This window comes from Syngnathoides biaculeatus, chromosome 3 (assembly GCF_019802595.1).
Source record: "Syngnathoides biaculeatus isolate LvHL_M chromosome 3, ASM1980259v1, whole genome shotgun sequence".
In the NCBI taxonomy this organism is placed as follows: Eukaryota; Metazoa; Chordata; class Actinopteri; order Syngnathiformes; family Syngnathidae; genus Syngnathoides; species Syngnathoides biaculeatus.
This window is the reverse complement of record NC_084642.1, coordinates 16,082,553-16,104,295: the sequence shown is the minus strand read 5'-3', so window position 1 is coordinate 16,104,295 and position 21,743 is coordinate 16,082,553. Positions and strand designations below refer to the sequence as shown.

The window sequence follows — 21,743 nt, the reverse complement described above, 5'->3', positions numbered from 1 at the left end:
AATCAGGGGTGTCAAATCCATTTTAGTTTCCGGGTCAGGTTCACCACAATTTGATCTCAAGTGGGCCGAGCTAGTATATCCATGGCATTATAAGATATAATTACAATTCAATTTTTTTACACACATTTTTGAGGGGACATAATTAAAACTATGTTTGGGAAAATATTCAAATTTTTTTTCAATGATTATTATCCATAGGCCGGCACAGTGAATCAGCTGGAAAGCATTGGCCTCACAGTTCTGAGGATCCGGGTTCAATCCCAGCTCCCCGTGTGGATTTTTCACGTTTCTCCGGGCACCCCGGTTTCCTCCCACTTCCCAAAAACATGCAACATTAATTGGACACTCTACATTGCCCCTAGGTGTGATTGTGAGTGCGGCTGTTTGTCTCGATGTGCCCTGCGATTGGCCAATTCAGGGTGTACCCCGCCTCCTGCTTGTTGACAGCTGGGATAGGCTCCAGAAATCCCCACGACCCTTGTGAGGATAAGCGGCTAAGAAAATGGATGGATGGCTATTATCCATAGCTCCGTCCATCCATCCAGAATGAGACTGCAGTGCCTTGTAAATGTACACTAGTAATGTCTTTTAAGGACATACATATTTACTGTACAGTAAATCCAACATAGAAACCAGCTGCTTATTTAAGTCACCCAGTAGCTTCCCATAAAAAGCTAAAAACAAGTTTATATGAGGTAAGCAACGGTCCACACAAACAATTAGCAAGCACTCTCCAATTATTAGCATGCATTGAATTAGCTTGTAGCCTACATCTCGCTAAAAAGGTGACCTTCAGCTTTTCCCTGTCAGGGCTTCGTCGCCACAGCGAGTCACTTGCATGATTTGTTAGTCTGACGTAACACAACCACTTTTATCCAGACTTTAATAAACCTGGGTCCCAATTAACTTCACTAACTTGTTTTTAACTGCACATGTTCACACTTTCACTTGATATTACTTGACAAAAAATACTTAATATGATACATCCATAGCCATTGTTTCACAAAAAGTCTCCGACTGAAAAATGATTGGAGGCGTGCGCCACCACAGAAAACTTTTTTTTTTTTTCATTTTTTCTTTCTCTCAGCCGTGTGCATGTCATATATGGCAGGGGTTCCCAACCACCGGTCCCCAGACCAGTAATGGGCCATGAGGCATTTGTTACCGGGCCAAAGAGAAATAATTACCAATTTATATAATAGTAGTTATATTACTATTTGCATGTCAGTGTCTCCTATTTTGAAAATTAACTGGATCTTCTCTACTGCAAAAGCTGCGTGTCTCAAGCGACACATCGAGACTGCACAGAATGCTTCTGTTTCCGGTCTCAGCTGACTTGAACGCTTCAGTTTCCGGTCCCAGCATGCTCACTAACGGCAGCAGAGTTCTAAGAACTAATCATTTCATAAACTAATTCACTTCATTACATTTGTTGAAAAGATTTGTTCTTTGGCACAAATGTTCATGAATGAAACAACACAATATCAGGAGTCAAACTTAAAATTTGGTTTTAATGTAAAGTTAACTCTCATGCACCAAGTCTGCTCTGATACAGATACAGTCATAGGTATCTGCTCGTCACAGGCAGAAATACATTTCTGGATTGAAAATACTCCTCTCAATCAGGAGCTGCAGAACTGTACTTTGGTCTCGCGACCTCCAACAACACAGATGCCCACTGTTGGATCGCACCCACGGTGCACAAACGGCAGTCATCGAAACACCAAAAACGTGACGAAAAGAAAAATATTCACCGGAAGTATCCGTGGGGTACCGTGTTCTGATAGTAATTAGAATCTATGATTCCCAGTAGAGAAGTTATGGATTTGAGTCTCCATTCAAAACTTGGAGTTGTGGAGTATGGGAGTTAGGAGATGAAAAATAAAACTCAAAAAATACAGGTTTCATGGTGTTATTGTCAAGGGCAACATTGGCGCCAAGTAGTTAATGTACCTCATGGTCGGGAGCGCTGTGTTTAAATCTCTCCTGGCATGTTCAGTGATTGGGGTTTGCCCTGGGTGTTCGCCACCTCAACGATGGCCAACTGAAGCAGGATCTGGCGAAGCAAATATTCGCCACGTTCACCACACTGGCATACCAGAAGTGTCAAAACCCAAAAAGCCCTTCCTGATGAAAATTAAAGTGAACGTTCCCCCCCACTTTGCTAAATGCTTCAATCCACCGTCCAGCCACTGTTGGCAAACCAGTCAGGCTCATGGGCATTGCCAGATGCGGGGTGCAGCGCATGGGAGGGAGGAAAAAAAAGACCCGATGCCACTTGGCACCGAATTGAATCATGCATATTTATTACCGTGGCATACGTTTAAAGTGTCAATGGTGAGTGTGTTGTGAAATTCATACTAGTACTCACAGGTAGCTAGGGAGTCATCAATGCATGAGCCACTAATCTCACTTTGGTTGTCATGCCGAGCTGCTGAACTACAGCCTAACGTCGCTAGCTATTCCTTCGGGAGCCGTTGGCAAATCTATTCACAGTCTATAAATGGACACTCACACGCAAGAATTAATAAACAAAAGTAGCAAACGTATGTCGTTCATTGTAACGGAGTAAAAGTATCTATCCTTCACATGAATGCTCAAGTAAAAGTCAAAAGTGCAGTGCATTTATAATACTCTGACAATTACAGTTTATAGAAAATATTACACGAGCAAATGTAACCTGTTACTACCGACCTCTGGTTACAATTATGTGACAGCTAAAGTTACCCTGAGAGATTTAAAATATTAATGTTTATGTTCAACGAAAAAGATTACCTTTTAAAACATTATATGAAGATCCTTCTTGAGGAAATTGATGTAACAACTCAAGTGCAATTAAGTGCTGAAGTGTCATTCATCACTCTCCATTTTATCTCTATTCTGTGCTGACACTGACAGCAGTGCTACTGCAATTGACAAGGTTATACAGCACAGTACATCGTTCAAGGTTATCGACTTTCCAATGACGAGGACTCGTCAAAAACACAAGGTGATGTGGCTAACTATGCACAATTGTGGCCAGGAGAGGTTTAGCCACACTGGTCAAAAGATTTCATAATCCAGTGCCAACCCTGGCCTGTGCCTTGCGTGGGTTGTTTTCGGGTACTCCCGCTTCCTCTGACATTACAAAAAGATACATTTTAGCTTTATTGAAAGTATTAAATTGTCCGTACGTTTGAATGTGAATGTGAATTATTTTTGTGAATGACTGATGACCACTCCAGGGTGTACCGATAAAATTTGGAGTTTGACTTAATAGTTTGGGGTGAAAAAAATGTGCCTTTAATAGACAAATTTTGGCCATCTGTCATTACCGTTGCCGTTACCTTTGTAAACCTCATTTCAGACGGCATCAAAGGATTAACTGTGTATATTTGCAGTGTCAGAACCCACTCAGCTAGTGCCCTACTTACTGCGTTTGATTTGATTGTTTTAGATTCATGGCCTAGAAGAGATTTTCATACAAGTATTTACTGTAATTTCGATTTTACTACTGGGTTAGATTAGATTAGTGATAGACCAAAGCGCATTCCGACCGAAATACAACTTTGGATTACGTCTCTACAATTTAAACATACATAAACTGTGGACCCCGTGTACTGCTACTAAGTACAGCACTACAATCCACGCTCCAGGATACTGCTCCAAATGGCTGCCTTAAACAATGTAAGGCAATGTTTGACGGTGAGTGTCTTTGGCATGTATATGCATGCAGTTAATGATCTCTGACCTACTGTACATTCTCGAGTTTTCACTGGGGGGAAAAAAACGGAGCAGTACTCAAGTCATTAATACTTCTTATACTCGCTAGGGAATGGAACTCTGGACCACGCTGCGGGGGGGAAGCTATTTTAGCTGTGGCTGTCTCATTCTTCTGCTTGTTGTGCAAGTTAAATGTAAATAGACTGTAAATTGATTTGAGTTTACTCTTCAGTTCAGCGTAGAGAAGTTAAGGCCCGTTTCTTTCTTGTAATAGGTGTAGACACCTCGACGACTTCAATGTGCCGTACAGCCCGGGCTACAAATTGCCACAGTTCTAACTAGGGAGCAAATTGTACAAAGCAAGATCTCTATTAGAAACCAGCTTGTTGTTAGTTCATTTGTTGGCATGGGTACACAAAAACTTGCCTCGGTGCAAGGCCTCATCCAGATGTTAACAAAGGTGGGATTTCTGCTGTTAAAGTCTGCTTGCATTGGCTCAAAGTGGGCCAATTCCCCAAAGATGGAAAAACAAGATTGCTTAGTATCCTCCCTGTCAAGCACACGAACGCTGCCGAGAGGATCAGAGAGGGCAACAATATTACCCTGCAAAAGACGAGCCAAGCAGACAACAAACGTTTTGTTTTGCCCAACAAAGTCTGACTTAACCCCAACTTGGGAAAAAAAGTAAACAGTATGTGTCACTTTGCCAAGTTAGTAATCATACCCAGAAAGCTTCCGAAAATGACCAACTACTTAGCGGGGCATTTTTCAATTGTTCTTATTAATAATGTTGAAAATAGCCACAAGTATGCCACTCACGGTGAGTCAGTGTGGAGCTTTGCCCTGCTCACGGGGGGCAGGATGAGGAGGCAGTGGGGGGGTTAAAAAGAAGAAGAAGAGTATCCTGGAGAAAGAAAGTGGCGCTTTGATTTTGGTCTCCCCTGGGCCCTTTCTGGGTTTGGAACAAATTTGGTTTAGGGCAGAGCGTGTTCATTTCAGCAGGGTGCTGCTAAACGTGGAACGTGTGGTAACTGGTGTCAGTCTCAAACAGGAGGCACAGGCTGGCTGGCGAACAGGCCGACTGATCCTGGGCCAGCTGTTTGAAAAAGCGTTAACACCAGGCTTCAAACAATGCCAGCATTTAGCAGACCGTCTGCTCCTGGAGCAGATCATTCAAAGATCAGATCTTTTTGAAAAGGTATACGGTTTTTGTATAAATCTCTATATTTGTAGTAACGTCGGCCAACAAGATCGTGTAGCATTTTACTGTAATAATTCATCCATGCATTTAATTTCCAAGGTGTTTATCCCCACAAGGGTCGCAAGAGTGCTAACTAACTTGGGCAAAAGGTGGACTACATCCTGAACTGATCGCCAGTTAGTCACAGAATCGATCCCACACTGCCTCCACCAAAGTCAGGCATGTGTACCACTACACCATCAGTGACTTGTGATATTTCATTATTTGTAATGAAATAAAAACACATTTTGTCATGATAAAAATAGATTGGATCTTAAAAGAACCACAGATAGTAAAATCCGGAAATAGGAAAAACCTTTTGAGGGGGGGAAAAATGCCAGAAAATTCAGATGATAATTTAGGAGGTCTAACTGACATCACATTGCTCAAGACCAGAGCATTCCTCACTTGGATTTAGTTTAGCCTTTCGTTGTGCCTTTTCTTGAGACACAACATATGAAGTGGATGAATTAAAAGAAGAAAAATATTCTTTAAAATCCAATCAAACACGGACTGTGCTTGTACTGTACGAATTACTGCGTATGATTAGGTTTATGGAATATGGAGGATGTGGCGCCACTCTCAAATGATTAATGATGGCTAGCTTTTGATTCACGACACACTTGCAAAGATTAGTTAAATAATCCGCAACCTGCACGGTGGCCATTCTCATTAATAAAGCAGCAGGGTCTAGCGTAATGACGACTATTGAGGAAACTAGCCTCAATCTATCCCGAGGCCTCCTGTCAGGGGGCAATGTCCTCCAATGTGCAGCATTCCGCCAGCGATAATTGCTCTTTCTTTATCGTCATTTGACCTCATCTCATTTGGGGCTTTATTGTATTGGAGGTCTCCTGATTGCCTGCCCCATGTTCATTTGTCTTCCGCCCAACACAAATGTACTCCATCGTATGCTTCTGCATAATAGCCATCATAACAGTTCATCATCCCCCGCTTCCTTCCCTACATTTTTTATTCTTTTTAAAAAAGCTTCATCTTGCACAGCTCGACTTTTCCCACCCTTACCCCGGTGCCTTATTACATTACGGTATTTCAATTTGTCCGATAAAGAATATTGTCTTCCATCAGACGCCATCTATCCCGCTAAAGTTAGTTGGAGCAAGCATCTGAATGTCACATAACGTTCAGAAAACATTTCTTGTTTATCCTTTGTCCAAGGTTGATGCTGCAAGCCAACGAAGGATTTCTCAAGCGGAGTCGCCGCTCCTGCCAGTGTGATTATTACAAATGGAGTGCTTTATCGGCGTATATTACCGTCCAATGTCCTTCCTTTATGTCCTTCTCATTGGAGTCGTCACAAAGACTGTCATGTGATTCACGAGCACGAGGGAGCCGTACGTCACCCTAATTGACTTTCGACGACAGCCTAGGTGAAAAACTTTCACAAGGCATGAGATTTACTTATTCAGGTGCAGGCACAATACAACAGATTATAGGGAATGTTAACGTACGCATGGAGTTGTAACAGTTCTTTATGTTTTACCCTCTTTATTGCCCAATAGATCAGTGTTCACCAACCTATAATGGGCAAAAAGGAACAGGAAAAAAAAGATGATAAAGAATCTGATTAGTGTTTCATCGCATATATTTCCACTAGTTTGTCAGAGATTGTTACTTGTAATAGAATCAAGCTCAAAGGTTTGAACTTTGGAATATTTTAGGGTATGTGCATTTGGCACAGGAAGTTTATCAATGAGGATAATGAATTCTAGCAAACAAGAAAGCAAGACCATCACCCTGACCTCCTTTCTGACGCAACCCCTGAAGGGGAAAAGAATGAGGTGATGTGAAAGTCTGGCTGAAAGGAAAATGCTGGAATTAAAACGGTATCTTTTTCTAATGGTAACTGCAGCCAGGACTCGTTTCAGACTATGAGTGGCTGGTGACAAATCCGTGGTGCCCCCTGTCTCTCGCCCAGAGTCAACTTGGGTGGGCTCCAGCTCATCCGTGACCATAATGAGGACAATTGCTCTACAAAATGGATGAATGGAAAGAAAACAACACCCTGAGACACATCACCTCTTCCAAGAGCAATGAATGATCTAAAAGAGATCAAATTTGGAGTTCAACTAAACATGTTGAAGTATAATTTTAGCTCACTGAGCATCAAAAGGAATCACTTCACAACTGTTTGGCTTTTCGGTGACATCATGCAAAAGAGTGAAATTGAGGGAGTGATTGCAGCACACGAAAAGACAATATAGTCTTCCAAAATATTTTTAAGTCTTCATTTAAACTAACGTACTTGTTTTTTTGGAGTGTGGTAAGATGCTGGAGTAACAGTCTTTCATGACTACCTTCGATCCATGCAAATAAATTGGGTTTATACCATTTCCGGTGGAAAAAAGGTTTTAAACAACTTGAAAGTACACCAGCACCAAGGAAAAGATGCAGTTTGGTTGCTTAGCTACAAGAATTGTTTGTAGCAACAAACGCATTATCATTGCATTTTCTTTTTCTTTCGGTGGAGGGCAGCTTTTTATAATTTCATCAGTATATGAGCCTTCACTGTCACCGTACAGATTACGCAATTCCCTAAAGACTCCTGAGCCAAGTTCCAGGTATTTCCTTGTTGTGGTACCTTTGTGTTTGCTGTTAATAGTATTTGATTAATTCATAACCCCCCGCTGAGAATTGGCAGGGCACCTTCATGTGATTTTTCTAAATGAATACACTTTCACACATTCGACAAAATGAATTAAATGATTCGTTTGCTGGCTGGAAAGCTTGTGTTCATATGCGGACAACTGTCTTTTTCCTCCTTGGCAGACTGCACCAAACTGTTTTGTGTGAGGTCTTGTTACAAGTGATGAAATGGTTTGCCTTGGCAGCCCGAGTTATGTTAAAAGTGAAATAAAAGCGGCCTGGACATCGCGAAACCTTGAAATCCAATAAAAGTACAATGTACATTTGGAATTGCCTCTCTAAATGTCTGCAGAGCATTTTGATTTCTCGGAGACGATGCAAAAGGCTATTAAAGCTACAAGTTGTAAACAGTAAATAAATAAAAGAAAAATCCCATTTTCATTCGTGTTGAGGCTCCAACTAATGAAGGATGGAATAAGGAATGAGTGCACATTGATAAAAACCAGAAACAATCAAAGTATGTTAGGCAGGCAGATTGCTTTGCTGAATGGATTATTAAAGTTGTTGGAATGAAGAGGTTTTTGGCTTCTGGCTTTACTGCACGTGTTATTTTGAGCTTCTAGAATCGCCCGAGTCGAGCAGGCAAAATAGGGAAGGGGAAAGGCTACATTTGGACAGTATAAGCGCGTGATCTGGAATGCCATTTTTTGACTGCTGAGAATGACGCGGTTCCACCAGCTCGCTAAAGACCTTGTGGGTGATTATCAGTCAGTACTACTCTATCACTGAGTTATTTCACCGCATTCGCGCGGCAAGTCCTCATTTATTTATGTGGCAGTTACCTATTATGTTCTTCTTTTCAAATGGAGGAAGAAGATGATTTTATGCGGTATTAGCTTGGCACGCATCCAACTGGGACTCTGCTTCTTTACCCCATCTTCACCCGCAATTACAACATATTGATACCGTTAACATGGTGGCGAGGGGTGGGAATTCCAGTAAGTCACAGTATCATGTAAAAAATAAAGCATTTTAACAACAATACACAAAATGTTATTGGACATGAAACTATGTAGGTGAGACTTTTGTCTGATACAAAGCTGATGTACACAATTGGAAATTTCTCAGGAGCAACTTTGTTTCAAAAAACCCAAACAACACAAATGACAGTTTTTAGTCCCAGAAATTCTGCAATCACCACTCTATCTTATACGTCAAGTGTTTAAGAGGATTTCATTTAATAATATTAATAATAATAGTAGTAGTAATGATGACAGCAGAATACAGGCCGTCCTCATTTATTTATTCATATGAGGCTTCATAGTTATTGAATGAATGAATCAACTAGTTTATGCAGCGGCATATGAATATGTCATCACGTGGCACAAGAAGGCATCCTCAGTTACTGCCGCACTAGTTGTTTTTAATTTGATTGTGGGATTCGTTGGAATAGCATTTACATTGGAATTTATTCTATTAAACTAACTGTGCTTCAACTCACGTACAAATTCAGTTTGTCTCTGTTCTAAGAATGGAATCAGGACCCCCTGTACTGAGATTAACTTTAAAAAAAATAAACTCACCATAAAGTGTCTCATTTGATTTTTTTTTTTTTTTTTAATCTTACAGTGGGCACAGCTTCTACATTTGCGTAAGAAGTATGAAGTGAAATTGATGCTCTTGATAGCTACAAAAACAGATGCGTGTGCTGGTCTGAATCCAAATTTTCCCCAAATAGGAATAACAAGGGTAAAAACAACAAATATGGCGACAGTGGAGGACGTATGAATAATCTTAAGAATGCAAAATCGGAAGCAGCATGGCAAGCAGCAGTGGTCTGTGAGGCGATTTAACTTAACAGTGATTTGTGGTAATTATTCACTTGGAATTTGGACACTGCTACTCACACTTTCTGGTGGTACTACTACGGTCGGTGTGTATCCATTAGCTTCCAGGCCACGGACAGGAGCAGAGCATGAATGAGGCTTCAGAGAAAAGCTCAATGCATCGTGATACTTTTCCCCACCACAAGAGGCTCATATGAAACCCAGCTGTCTATGGGAAATTGAGACATTCCTGCAAAGTTACGTTAGAGTCATCGCGGTCCCTTAATGGGCGCTGAGACGAGAATGGTAATAGGCATCAGGGGCTGGCAGTGGCACGAGGCGCGTTTGTTCATAAATATCTCCGGCCGGTATTACTCCATTTGCTGTAGCACAATAATCGTCAATCATGGCCTTTCCGTCCCACTTTAGAGGAGGCTCGCTGTGAGTCGTGCCCTTGCGCCTCGGCGTACATAAGAGGTGGAAGTCTGCAAGAATGTGTGCAAAGGGATTCCCAACATTTATTTATTAAAACCTCCCCACCTTGTCTTTTTGAACATTATATGGACCGACACGGACCTTTCCAGCATGCTTAAACCACGTTTCCCTTCCTCTGCTTCCCAAGAAACAGGTGGGAGGTTAATAACTCTCAGGACATGGGATGGGTTTAGTGCAGCTTCCATTCGTGTCTGTCTCCACGGCTACTGTTATCTCTCTCCTTAGGAGGAGCTGAGCATGACGAGCTCTTCGCTGGGGAAAGATCCCAAAGAGATGATGAGGGCTGTTGTGTAGTCTCGGAATCAGATTATCAGCACACGACTTTTTTTCTTCCACGTAGCGCCATTATTTCAAGTAGTAGAACACGATAAATTCCACACAATCTCGCTATTACCAAGTTCCTTTCTAACATCCTTCACACGCTGCAGTTGCAAAACTACAGGAATCTCGTTGATCCTGAACAAAATGCTTACATAACAGCTGCGGTGCTAAGTGTTGGATCTTATCTAAGCCCTTTTTTTTTTCTTCACAACCAGGCTTTGTTGCGTCTCATCGGGTCTTCGCACCAAGTTTACCCTGTCTCAACTTGGAAACATGAGCCGTGTTAGTAATTGCCTCATTTTTTTGATAAGGGGGATGAGGGGTGGGGGGAGGCACCCTCACTGCAGTACTCATCAAGTATATCCTCGTGCTGCACAAAAAAAGTCAGCTCCTGCATTCAAACCCTTATCAATCGCAACAGTGTGAGGAGAATGTTTCGCTTAATTAAATGAACTCTTCCTTGGTAGCACACCCACATGGAAGACATTCTCCCCCACAATGCCTCAAAGCCATAAAGCTGGATGTTGGTGTAATTTTCAAGCTCACCTCCCGAAGTTCCTTGGCCACATCCTTGAGCTCTCTTAGAATTCCTTCCAGCTGGTCAATAACCATCTTCATGTGGCTACGGATGCGTTCTCTCGGGCTGGGGGTCTCAGAGGTGTCCCGGGCTGGAGCTCTGCTGAGGGACATCCTTTACAAGGTGATGTGGGGCCGGTGGCCAACGGGCTGAGGGCGTGGGGGAGCCGAGTCGGGGTCCATGTCTTTGGCTACGCGGAGCCTCAGTGCTACTGATCCGAACAGGGGCCCCAGCCACGCAGGGAGACCACAACATCTTAAAAGCACCTGGGCGACCAAAACACCTTTCCTCGCCTGCACACTCGGCAGAAGGTCACTCTTTGGCACCCATGACGTCCATCCGAAATCAGGGAGAAAGTGAGCACAGGAAAACTCAAGCACAATAAATCCATTGGGGGGGGAGGCAAAAATGTGCCGAGGCTGGAATAAAAAAAAAAAAAAATCTTACATAATCGCGCTGAGCCAACTCATCTCATGTGTCAGTGTGTACAACTGTAATGGCTCTGGAGGAGACGCTATTTAAAACAATGTTCTATACTTGGGAAAGACCTTTTGCAATTGAAAAACACAGCAACATTGTGTCATACTACCAGTACAAAAGTTGATAAATATCCACTCTTCTAGAGATTAAAAAAAAGTACAACTTCCTAGATTATTGTCTTCTTTTATGGATTATGTGAGGGATCTTGTTGTTGGTTATGAAAAAATAGATATTCCTTTTCGTCCCAACTGAAAATGGTGAGAGACATCACCGGTCATGTCAAAATAAACTTCTTTTCTTTCCAGAAGACAATCTAATAATGGCTTCTTTCAGTTGTCAGGACGGAGGTTTGGTGGACCTGGGCAGGTCTTTCCCCAAAGGATCCAATCTCCCTTCCCAAAAAAAAGGACTTATTCCAAATAGGATGAATGAATTCCTATGCCTATGAAATGTGAACTGCGGTGAGAACTGCTCAAAAAACAAAACGAAGATCACGGTGGATGAGACAGTTTCAGGGGAGGCAACAGACTGACTTGTCCTAGAATCTGGGTGGCACTTGATACCCACAGAAATCACAAAGGTGTGCCCCCGTCCCCCCACAAAAAAACGGCAAAAGAGCAAAAAGAGAAAATGACTTCTATCTCTCACAGTTGTTGCTAAGGGAACCGGGTCTGCCTTCCCATGCAGTGATTGGATAATTATTTTACTTCTTATCCTTGCGTTGTGTGGTTTTCTATGCGGACTCTTCTTTCAGATAGGCAGGGAGCTCACTGCCATCCAGCAGGATGAGATAAATCCCAGAAAAGATTCCCGGTGGAGCCCTGGAGATTTTGCAACGGGAAGCTGCTTCCCGCCAGATGCGGGGCAGAACGGCTGCCATGGGGCACTCCGGCCAACTGCACATGGCACCTGGACAGACAAGAATAGGAGAGTGAGGGGGAGCAATCAGTTATTCTTCCACTCCCCCTCAGCACCTTCAACATGCGGTAGCAGGACGGAAAATGGAAAGGATTAACTAGGAGCTCGTGTCAGAAACCCTCACCAAACACAACAGCACAGACTTACCTCTTCTGTGCATCTTATTACTGTTGCTGTGCACAGAGAAAACTGGCCGTGCACATCCTTGGCATTTTCAGCTACAGACAACCTCACTCTTCTTCCTTCTCTCCCAGACTTTCTCTACCACTCTCTCTCAGTAGCGCACACACACACACACACACACCACACACACACACACACTTCCCTCCCCTACTTACTATCTTGAAAGAGAGGAGCCTCTGTCAGCGGGGGTCTTTCACTCTCAGGCTGATCAAGAAGAGGAAGATGAGGCTGTACGGAGGACTGGCAGGAGGATGCAAGAGACAGCAGTCGGCAAGTCCGTTGAGGGAGTCCAAAGTGGCCAAGGAAGACGCCGCCGCAGCGCTGCGAGCGTCAGACTGATAACCACACCGCTGAAAACGAGCCACCCGTCATCGCCCGCTGGCGTTTGCCTGGCGTTGCGAGGCAGCCGACAGACGGGGAAAGCTGCGCGCAGATGACAGCCTCTCGTCGCTCGTCTATTCGCCTTGTCTCATCTCTATGACCGCGGAGCCCCCCTCTCCCTCATCCCTCTCTCTCTCTCTCTCTCTCTCTCTCTCTCTCTAGCTTTCAATCGCTCTCCCGCCTTTCGTGGTGCTTGCTCTTTCTTCAGTCTCCCTGCCCCCTGTACCCTAGCTGTGTCCCCCCCGACTGTCGGATGAAGGCGAGCTGATGCCCGAGTTTATCATGTGGACTTCTGGCAGCACCACTCTGGTCTTCGCTTCCATTCGGCAGAGGAGGAGCCTGGCGCTTTAAAGGCGCAGCTCCTCCACCCACGCTGTCCTCTTCCTCTGCCGGCATCTGACGCTCGCTCGCTCGGAATCTGGCACGGAAGTTCTATTGAGCGTCTTGTCTCTTGAATAAAATCAGGATCAAGTCACCCTGCCAGGCGCGACGGTTGAAAGGCATTAGGGTGCTGGAAATCATTGCTGTACAAAACAGGTTGGGTTTGACTACCTTATCTGGGAGACAGAAAATGTCCTCTTGATAAAGAAGTTTACATGCAGGCGTCCAAAGCTATTGCTCACGACTGCGGTGGAAGTTCTATAGAGCGTCTTATCTAGACTTCCTATACTGCCAGGCCCGCTAATCTCAACAGGAAGGATCCCCAAAATAATTCACACACAGACAGGTTGGTCTTTGGTTATCCGGTAGACAGATAATGTTCTCCTGATGAGGAAGTTTCACTTTGTATGCCAGCACTGAAGTCAACCCACAAGAAGGCAGGCAGGGTGTTGGTGTTGTCATTCAATCCAGAACCGCTAATGGGAATGCCAGGTGTCACTGTGCAAACTAAATCATTGCACGCCATTTGAAACAAGTCAAATTATATTAGCAATGGAGAGCAATTTTTTTTTTTTTTTTATGAAACATACTCAAAACCTCACAAAACCTTCTAAACACGTGTATCCAGGTGAAAATGTGTGTTGCCCTGTGGTTGACCCACCACAAAATTATAACTAATTACGCATAACTATTGATACAGTAATCTCTGGTATGCATGTTCATCATGATAAGATGCAGAGAAATCAATTATGAACCAATTCTCACCATTGTGAGCTCAGAAAAGGGCAACACTGCAGAGCATATAGCTGCATCACTGTTTAAGTTGGTCCTGGGTTGAAATCTCCAGTTTGCATGTTCTCCATTTGCTTGTAGTGACTGAAGACTCGGAATTGACCATAGGTGTGAATATGAGTGTCAACAGTTGTTAGTCCCTATAGACACTGATTGACCAGTGACTAGTCCATGGTGCGTCCCGACTCTCACCCAAAGTCAGCCAGGATTGACTCCAACATCACGTCGGACTTTAAACTGGATTAACATTTTGAAAATGAATTGATGGAACAGCCAATAATAACTTCCAGAGCAAAGCATATTACTTTCCAGGTCTTTTTGGATGTTTTTTTTAGATAACTGAGCAGAACAGCCAGAGGCTCTGTGCATTCCTTAGCATATTTGAAAAGCGGGATTCAGGTTATGTGGATTTTACATGCAGATTAGTTTGCTCTGACATCGTTGAATCGTAGATATTGTGCTAATGTTGTCAGGCTATTTGGGAGGAGATTTAACATATTTTCAATCAATCAAATGCCCACGTATGTTTTTCTCATTAATAAATCATGTTTTCTTTGATCAATAAATAATCTTCATTAACTTCACCCCCAAAAATAAAAAAAATTATATACTCAATTTTATGTCTGTTAAATACAGTTTGTGAACTATGAATTGTATTGGTTGTGAACAAAATGTCGTCTCCCCCTGCACAAGCGCAGAATGGCTGTTTATGTGAGTCTGCAATAAACAGGTGTCCTTGAACATTTTCCCTCTGCATCTTCACAGCAACAAACAAAGCCGCTCTCTTTTTTTGGGCTTTTATCATGGTGTTTTTTTTTTTTTTTTTTGGAACGACATTGTAAAACCCTGATATTTTTTTGCAAGGTGTATTGAGTAGGGCAGTCCCTAATAGAGGGCGTTCACAACTAAATGACATCCCCACAGAAAAGATCCAGGTGCACAGCGTAGATAGCTTCATGCCAGTGACGCCTTCATGAGAAAGGAAAATTGATTATTTCCCTTACGTAAAATATTTTCTTTTATGTTAAGGTCATACCGTCTGGTGTGTGTGTGTGTGTGCGTGTGTGTATTTTACAAAGACTCTGGACTAGGTCCAGAATAATATGGGTTGCACTTAATATTTCTGAGGAATGATTGTGCCATGATTTTTTTTAATGGAATGTAATTTTTTTTATAGTAGGGTATGGGGCTCATAAGCGCAAAAAAAAAAAAAAAATTATAGTGCACAAACTGTCTCACAGAGGTAATGTAAGGCAGGTTACTCACACATCTTAACCATTTTTTTCCAAGGTGTGAGACCCTGCACATGACGAGGAATAGCGCTGCATGTAAACTTGAACAATTCATCAAAAACTAAACCTAAAATGGAGAATTATACAATGTTTATTTAAAACAAACAAGTTAGCTTTGCCTTAGAAAAAAATCCCCTCATCTTAATCCTAAAATGCAAAACCCAACTGACATGCTAACTTTGTCATTGATAGCCGGAGTTGTAGAAGCAACTGATATTCAAACAAATGGCAGAGCAACGCATGTAGATGGATAACATGTGACATCTATCCATCCATTTTCTTAGCCGCTTACGAGGGACGGTGGAGTTGCCAGCCAATCGCAGGGCACAACGAGACACCCACACCTAGGGGCTATTTAGAGTGTCCATTTAATGTTGCATGTTTTTGGGATGTGGGAGAAACAGGAGTGCCGGGAGAAAACCAACGCAGGCACGGGGAGAACATGCAAACTCCACACAGGCGGGTCCGGGATTGAACGCGGGACCTCAGAACTGTAAGGCCAACGCGTTTCAGCTGACCCACTGTGCCACCCCAATACGTGACATTTAATTTATACTATTCTGTCTTTAAAGTAAAAAAAAAAAATAAAAGAAAAAGAAAAACAGTTTCCGTTTGTTGCGGGTGAGGTTGCAACAGATTCATCACACTTTACTCATTTCAAAGGGAAAATATGAGAAAAAGTGTTGTCATTGAACCCATTCAACTCCAAGATGTTGAAGATGTCATCTTTGAAAGCTTCCTGAATGATGATTTTGTCTTCATTTGGGATGGAAGCCCCAGTATGCTGTAATTGTTAAAATTGTGATATTCCACAACACCACTCTTAAACTAAAAAAAATGCCATATACAAAGAATAGGGGATACGCATCTACATGACTGTTCTTTTTTTAGTGTTCAATAAAGTCAGTGGGTTGGTAACCACTGTTAAACAAGGAAAGAATTTATTTTGTATTACAATGTGGACAGAGAGAGAGAGAGACGGAGTGAGAGAGAGAGAGAGACGGAGTGAGAGAGAGAGAGAGGGAGAGAGAGATAGAAAGAGAGAACAAGCGCAATCAATACAGATGTTCTTCTTCCAACATAGAGGATTTGATTACATGAGCTGACAGAATTGAAGTCCTCAATGACAACAATCTCAAGACAAAACTGGTAGCATGTTACAATGGAATTAATTGTGAGTTAACTGATTAAGAACTTAATGGCAAGAGGAAAGAAGCTGGTGCAATGTCTGCTATTTTTAGTTTGCATTGTTCGGTCGGGCCTACCCGAGGGAAAGAGCTGGTGACCAGAATGTTGAGGGTCCAAGAGGATTTTGAATGCTCTTGTATCAGTTCTGGCAGCGTGCAAGTCCTCAAGGGTGAGTTGGGGGTTACAACGTTATTCTTCTCAGCAGTTTTGATTTTCTGTTACAGTCGGAGTTTGTCATTATTGGTGGCAGCAGCAAACAAGACTGTGATGGATGAACACGGGAGTGATTCAATGACTGCCGTGTTGAACTTCCTCAGAAGCTCCTGTGGCAGGCCGTGCTTCCTCAGAAGCCGCAGGAACTACACTGTACATCCTCTGCTGGGCCTTTTTGAGGATGGAGTTGATGTTGGTCTCCCACTTCAAGTACTGAGATACTGTAAATCCCAGGAACTTGATGGTCTAAAAAGTGACCTTGGAGTTTTCAATCCACATAACCTCTCCAACTGCACTATAGTGGTCTTAGAGCACACCTTATCATGGTTGCTCTCTTTTTTAACAAGTGTCTCAAAAAAACCAACAAATAAACATTAATTGATTAATTACACAAAAGAGCGGCGCGGTGGATCAGCTGGTTAAGCAGTGGCCTCACAGTTCTGAGGACCTCCTGTGTGGGGTTTCCATGTTCTCCTCGTGCCTGTATGGGTTTTCTCCGGGAACTCCGGTTTCCTCCCACATCCCCAAACCATTCAACATGGACACTGTAAATTGCCCCTAGGTGTGATAGTGAGTGCAACTGTTTGTCTCTATGTGCCCTGCGATTGGCTGGCGACCAGTTCAAGGTGTACCCCGCCTCTTGCCCGTTGACAGCTGGGATAGGCTCCAGCAATCCGCACGACCCTCGTAAGGATAATCGGCAAAGAAAATGGATGAATGGATGGATTTACACAAAACACTGGTGACTGGTAAGCAAGAACGGACCTGGGCGTAGGCGACATACGCGGTCACTTAAGGCACCATCTGCTGGACGGATGTACCGCCAGCACTCACCCATCTCGGGAAAAATATTTAAATAAAATCCTAAAATTATTTGTGATGCCCACTGGAGCCCCTTTTAGATTTCTGTCCAGAAAATAAAAAATAAAATTGCAAAATAAATTTAAGTAACCGTGTTTGGAAAGTTGCGTCACATGATGTGGGGGCGTATATCAAGTCAGCGAACGAGCGCCATCAGTCAGAAAAGGACAGGTTGATTTGAATTACATATTTTTCCATCATGAAAATGACAGCGAAGGCCTTGGGTGCACAGTTCTGCAAAAGAAGAAAAGCAAAAGAGGAAGTGAAGTCAAAATGTAAAAGGTAACATTTTTTAAATATCCATCCATCCATTTTCTTAGCCGGTTATCCTCACAAGGGTCGCGGGGGTTGCTGGAGCCTATCCCAGCTGTCAACGTGCAGGAGACGGGGTTCACCCTGAACTGGTGTCCAGGCAATTGCAGGGCACATAGAGACAAACAGCCACACTCAATAATCACACCAAGTTGGAATTTAGAGTGTCCAATTAATGTTGCATGTTTTTGGGAGGTGGGACCCAACCGGGGTGCCCAGAGAAAACCCTTGCAGACACGGGGAGAACACCCAAACTCCACACAGGCAGGGTCGGGATTGAACCCAGGTCCTCAGAACTGTGAGGCCAACGCTTTACAGCTGATCCACCGAGCTGCTTTTTTAAAATATGGCTTTTAAAAAAAAAAAATAAAATAAACAAACAAACATTGATTGTGATTTTTGGTGACCAGACGTCCTCTTTTTGCTGGACATCTTTTTTTAGACTTAAAAATGTGTCTTGATGAAATTCCAAACTTGAAATTGTGTGGTATATTTTCTGATGAATTAAAGGCAATGTTAGAAAAATGATTGCCATTGGGCTATTTTGAAAGCTTATTTAAATCACTGATAGAGGGAAGATGAGTATAAAATCGCAACTATGGTGCCACGTTGGTGAGGTCATCTTGTCTGAACACAGGTTTTCACCTGATAGAGAGGAATACTTTTCCCAAAGATTTTTGAGTGAATTTCAAATCGTGCCACCTCAAAATACGCTAACATGTATTGACATGACTAACATGTACACATGCTGAGGCCCGTTGAAACAGCAGTAAAAAGTGGGCTTAGTTCAGATGATCTTATAGACTATAGATCCTTGCATCATGCATACATCAAGCTTCAATCACTAAAACGAGAAAAAAAAAAAGACTTATGCATGTTAAGGATCTCAATCAATGAGAACGTGAGGGATCAGAAGGGATCAGATTGTGGTTGCTTCAAGACCCTCGGAGAAAAATGCTGGAAATTAGTACTGGTTGCTGTCGATGTGCCCGACGGCAAAGCATTGCAACACCCCCCCCCCCCCCCCGCTCAAAAGCTCGAGAGGCGCCTTAGTGTGCAGCCCCCTCGCGTTGGCATCCATCCCTTGGTTCTTTTCAGCAAAGGACTCCCCATTGTGCATGCATGCGTATATTTGTTGTCACGTTCGATAGCGTAGCAACTACATTACCTCTACTTGCACAAATAAACTGGGTTACTGATGACTCGGTGCATACACTGGTAAGTCAAAATTGTCCATAGGACTGAATATGAGAACAAATGCGGTTGAGGGGGTCAGTGTGTACTCAATGAGCCCAGCAAAACGTGCCCTCATAGGGGCCAAAAGGGCTACTGAAAAATACTGGAGCCCTCACTGAAATAGTTGAGGTACCTCTTTGGCTCAAATAGTACTTAGCAACTTTCAATCAGCAACCACCAGATGGTCTTCCCACTCATATTTACTATTTTTTTTCATTACATAAGAGGAACAGTGGAAGATTATCAAGTTTGTTTAGCTGTTATTTGTTGTCACAGATTAATAAAGCAGACATTATTTCAGGAAATCGAATGGAAATTCAGTTTTGGTGTTAAATCATGAATGTGCTGATTGCTTTGTCATTATAACAGTTTAAAAGGCAACTTTCACTTTTTTCTTGCACGTCTTTTTAAACATTGGTTTCTTTTCATGCTGATGTAAAATAAATTTTTCTTGTCTTTTCTCCTGTAACTGAAATGTGGTTACCCTCAACCGCTGAGGCTTAAATGCTTCTAAATGCCAGAAGAATTTGGTCTCCAATGGAACAATCTGGGGAAGCCATTCCAACTTGAAATGTTGGTTTCCGCCACTTTTTTTGCAATTATCTTTTCAGTACATGTAAATGTACTCAGTGACTGTGTAACAGTGAATTCTTAAAGGTCAAATAAAACAGAATCAAGACACATGTTCAAGCATTTATAGGAATGACACTTTTCCCTGTTTTTGGTACAGAGCAAAAAAAAAAAAAATCCTTTAGCAATTCATCATTCTTTCGTCTTTTCCTTCAGTGCTCAATATCCTTCATTAACTCTCAAACGACTGTGAAACCCCAGGACCCTTCATTTCTCTCTTTCTTTTGTTTTTTTAAAGCGTTTTCATCAGCTGATTCTCCAGTGTCAACCAGACACGGAATACACCACGTGAACATTGGAGACAAAATTACATCTTGCCTTTATCTGTGGAACAAAGTGTCCTGAGCCACAGAGATGGAAAAAGAGTATTATAAAGCTCCACATTTTCAAAAGGATTCATGAGCATGGACACATGGGGGGGAATAATAATAAAAACGTATCAATAACATTCAGAATTGTCTTTTACCAAGCAAAGGCAGAGGTAAACGTATGAAACTAGCAGAACCGAATGTTAGTTATACTGAAGATCCCAAATGACCCAAATGTGGAAACGTGAGGCTGCCCATTGTTATGTCTTCAGTATATGTGATTGACTAGCAACCAGTTCAGAATGCACTCCACATATTGCACAGTGATCCAAGATATGTTACAGCCCTCCTCACAAAGTCAAAAAAAAAAAAAATAAAAAAAAAAAATGGATGCCTGAATTGCAATGATGAATGGATGTCTACATGGCTTGTGACAGGTGAGGTTTAGGGTTAGGCTACTAGCAGTAACAATACGCCGCCAAGGACTCAAATCATGCAGTGCCGGTATGACGGTCTGATCGCTCCTCCGTGCTGAAAAGTCTCCTTTTGATAAATGCACATGTGTTACTACCAGGGGAACTCTGGGTACGTAGCAGACTATCCCGGTCTCATAATTGCCCTTCTTCTACATAGAGGGAGCTAACATAGGTTATAACCTAACCCTAACCTAACCTTAAAACAAAAGTTGATAAAAAGGAAATACACTTATACGCACGTTCGATGCGTTTGTCTTTCTGAGATGTCCATAGCGAACATGAACACCCGGCGACAAGTTGTCGAATGGCACATGTTGAAGCATGGATGGGGATATTTCAGAACGACCGGTTAGTTTACAAAATATAGGCGCATGGGCATTACTCACAAAGAGACTCTGCCGCACCGGAAGCGCTCAGACCGTCACACCGGATATGTCCCCCTGCTTCAAAAAGTACATGTCCAGGCCTGCATGAAGTTTACTTGAGAGCATTCAGATAATCCCAAAGAGGATTAGGAGAACATCATGTGGTCAGATTAAACCAAAATACAACTTTTTGGGAAAGACTCAACTTGTCGTGTTTGGAGAAGAAATAACGCTGAGTTGCAGGCAAACAACACCATAAGTATTGTCAAGCATGGGCTGTTTTGCTGCAAAGAAGACACCACAACGAATGGAAGGGAAAGAATGAATGGGGCCATGTATCTGTGTATTATATATATATATATATATATATATATATATATATATATATATATAAGATGTTCCAAACGGGTGTTTAATGAGCATTCCTCAACTTTCTTCTGTTTTGGCACCTGTCCCAGTAGTATTAGAAAGTGTTACAGCCATAAAATTCCAATTAATGATTATTTGCTAACAACAATAGTTTAGCAGTTTGAACATTAAATATCTTCTCTTTGCAGTGTATTCAATTAAATATGGGTTGAACATGATGTGCAAATCATTGTATGCGGTTTGTCTATACGTTTAACAAAACATCCCAACTTCATTGGAATTGGGATCGTTTATAGACCAACCGAGGAATAACGAGTCCCTGTAATTTATCTTTACAGAATACTGATGTACTAATCCTCCCCTTAGATTCAATATTTTGAATCACATTCTGGTCACAAGCTAGGCTCCCCCCCCCCCCTTTCTTAATTGACAGGCACATTATGCATGAAGAATATGGTTTAGCATTCATGTTAAACAACATTTGATGCTTGATGTACTAATTATATGGCTTGAGCTGAGGCTTGCAGACCCATTAATGTATTTTCTCCAAACAGGGGAAAGCTTCTGTGTATTTTGACTGAATGTCAACT

At 42.4% G+C, this 21,743-nt stretch overlaps 1 protein-coding gene across 11 annotated transcripts in view; it reads right to left on the bottom strand.

The window, feature by feature from the left end:
- insyn1 (inhibitory synaptic factor 1) overlaps positions 1-21,743 on the bottom strand; it is a 194,740-nt gene that overhangs the window by 84,928 nt on the left and 88,069 nt on the right. For 7 of the 11 annotated variants that reach the window (XM_061814562.1, XM_061814565.1, XM_061814566.1 and 4 more), the window contains one exon: positions 10,738-12,157. The exons of 2 other annotated variants lie outside the window; for them this stretch is intronic. In XM_061814562.1, the coding sequence (XP_061670546.1) occupies positions 10,738-10,881 (144 nt within the window). In that variant the 5' untranslated portion in view covers positions 10,882-12,157. Of the gene's footprint in view, positions 1-10,737; positions 12,158-12,504; positions 14,276-15,113; positions 17,692-21,743 lie in introns of those variants that run through there. 2 more of the 11 variants (XM_061814570.1, XR_009794192.1) reach the window with 2 other exon arrangements.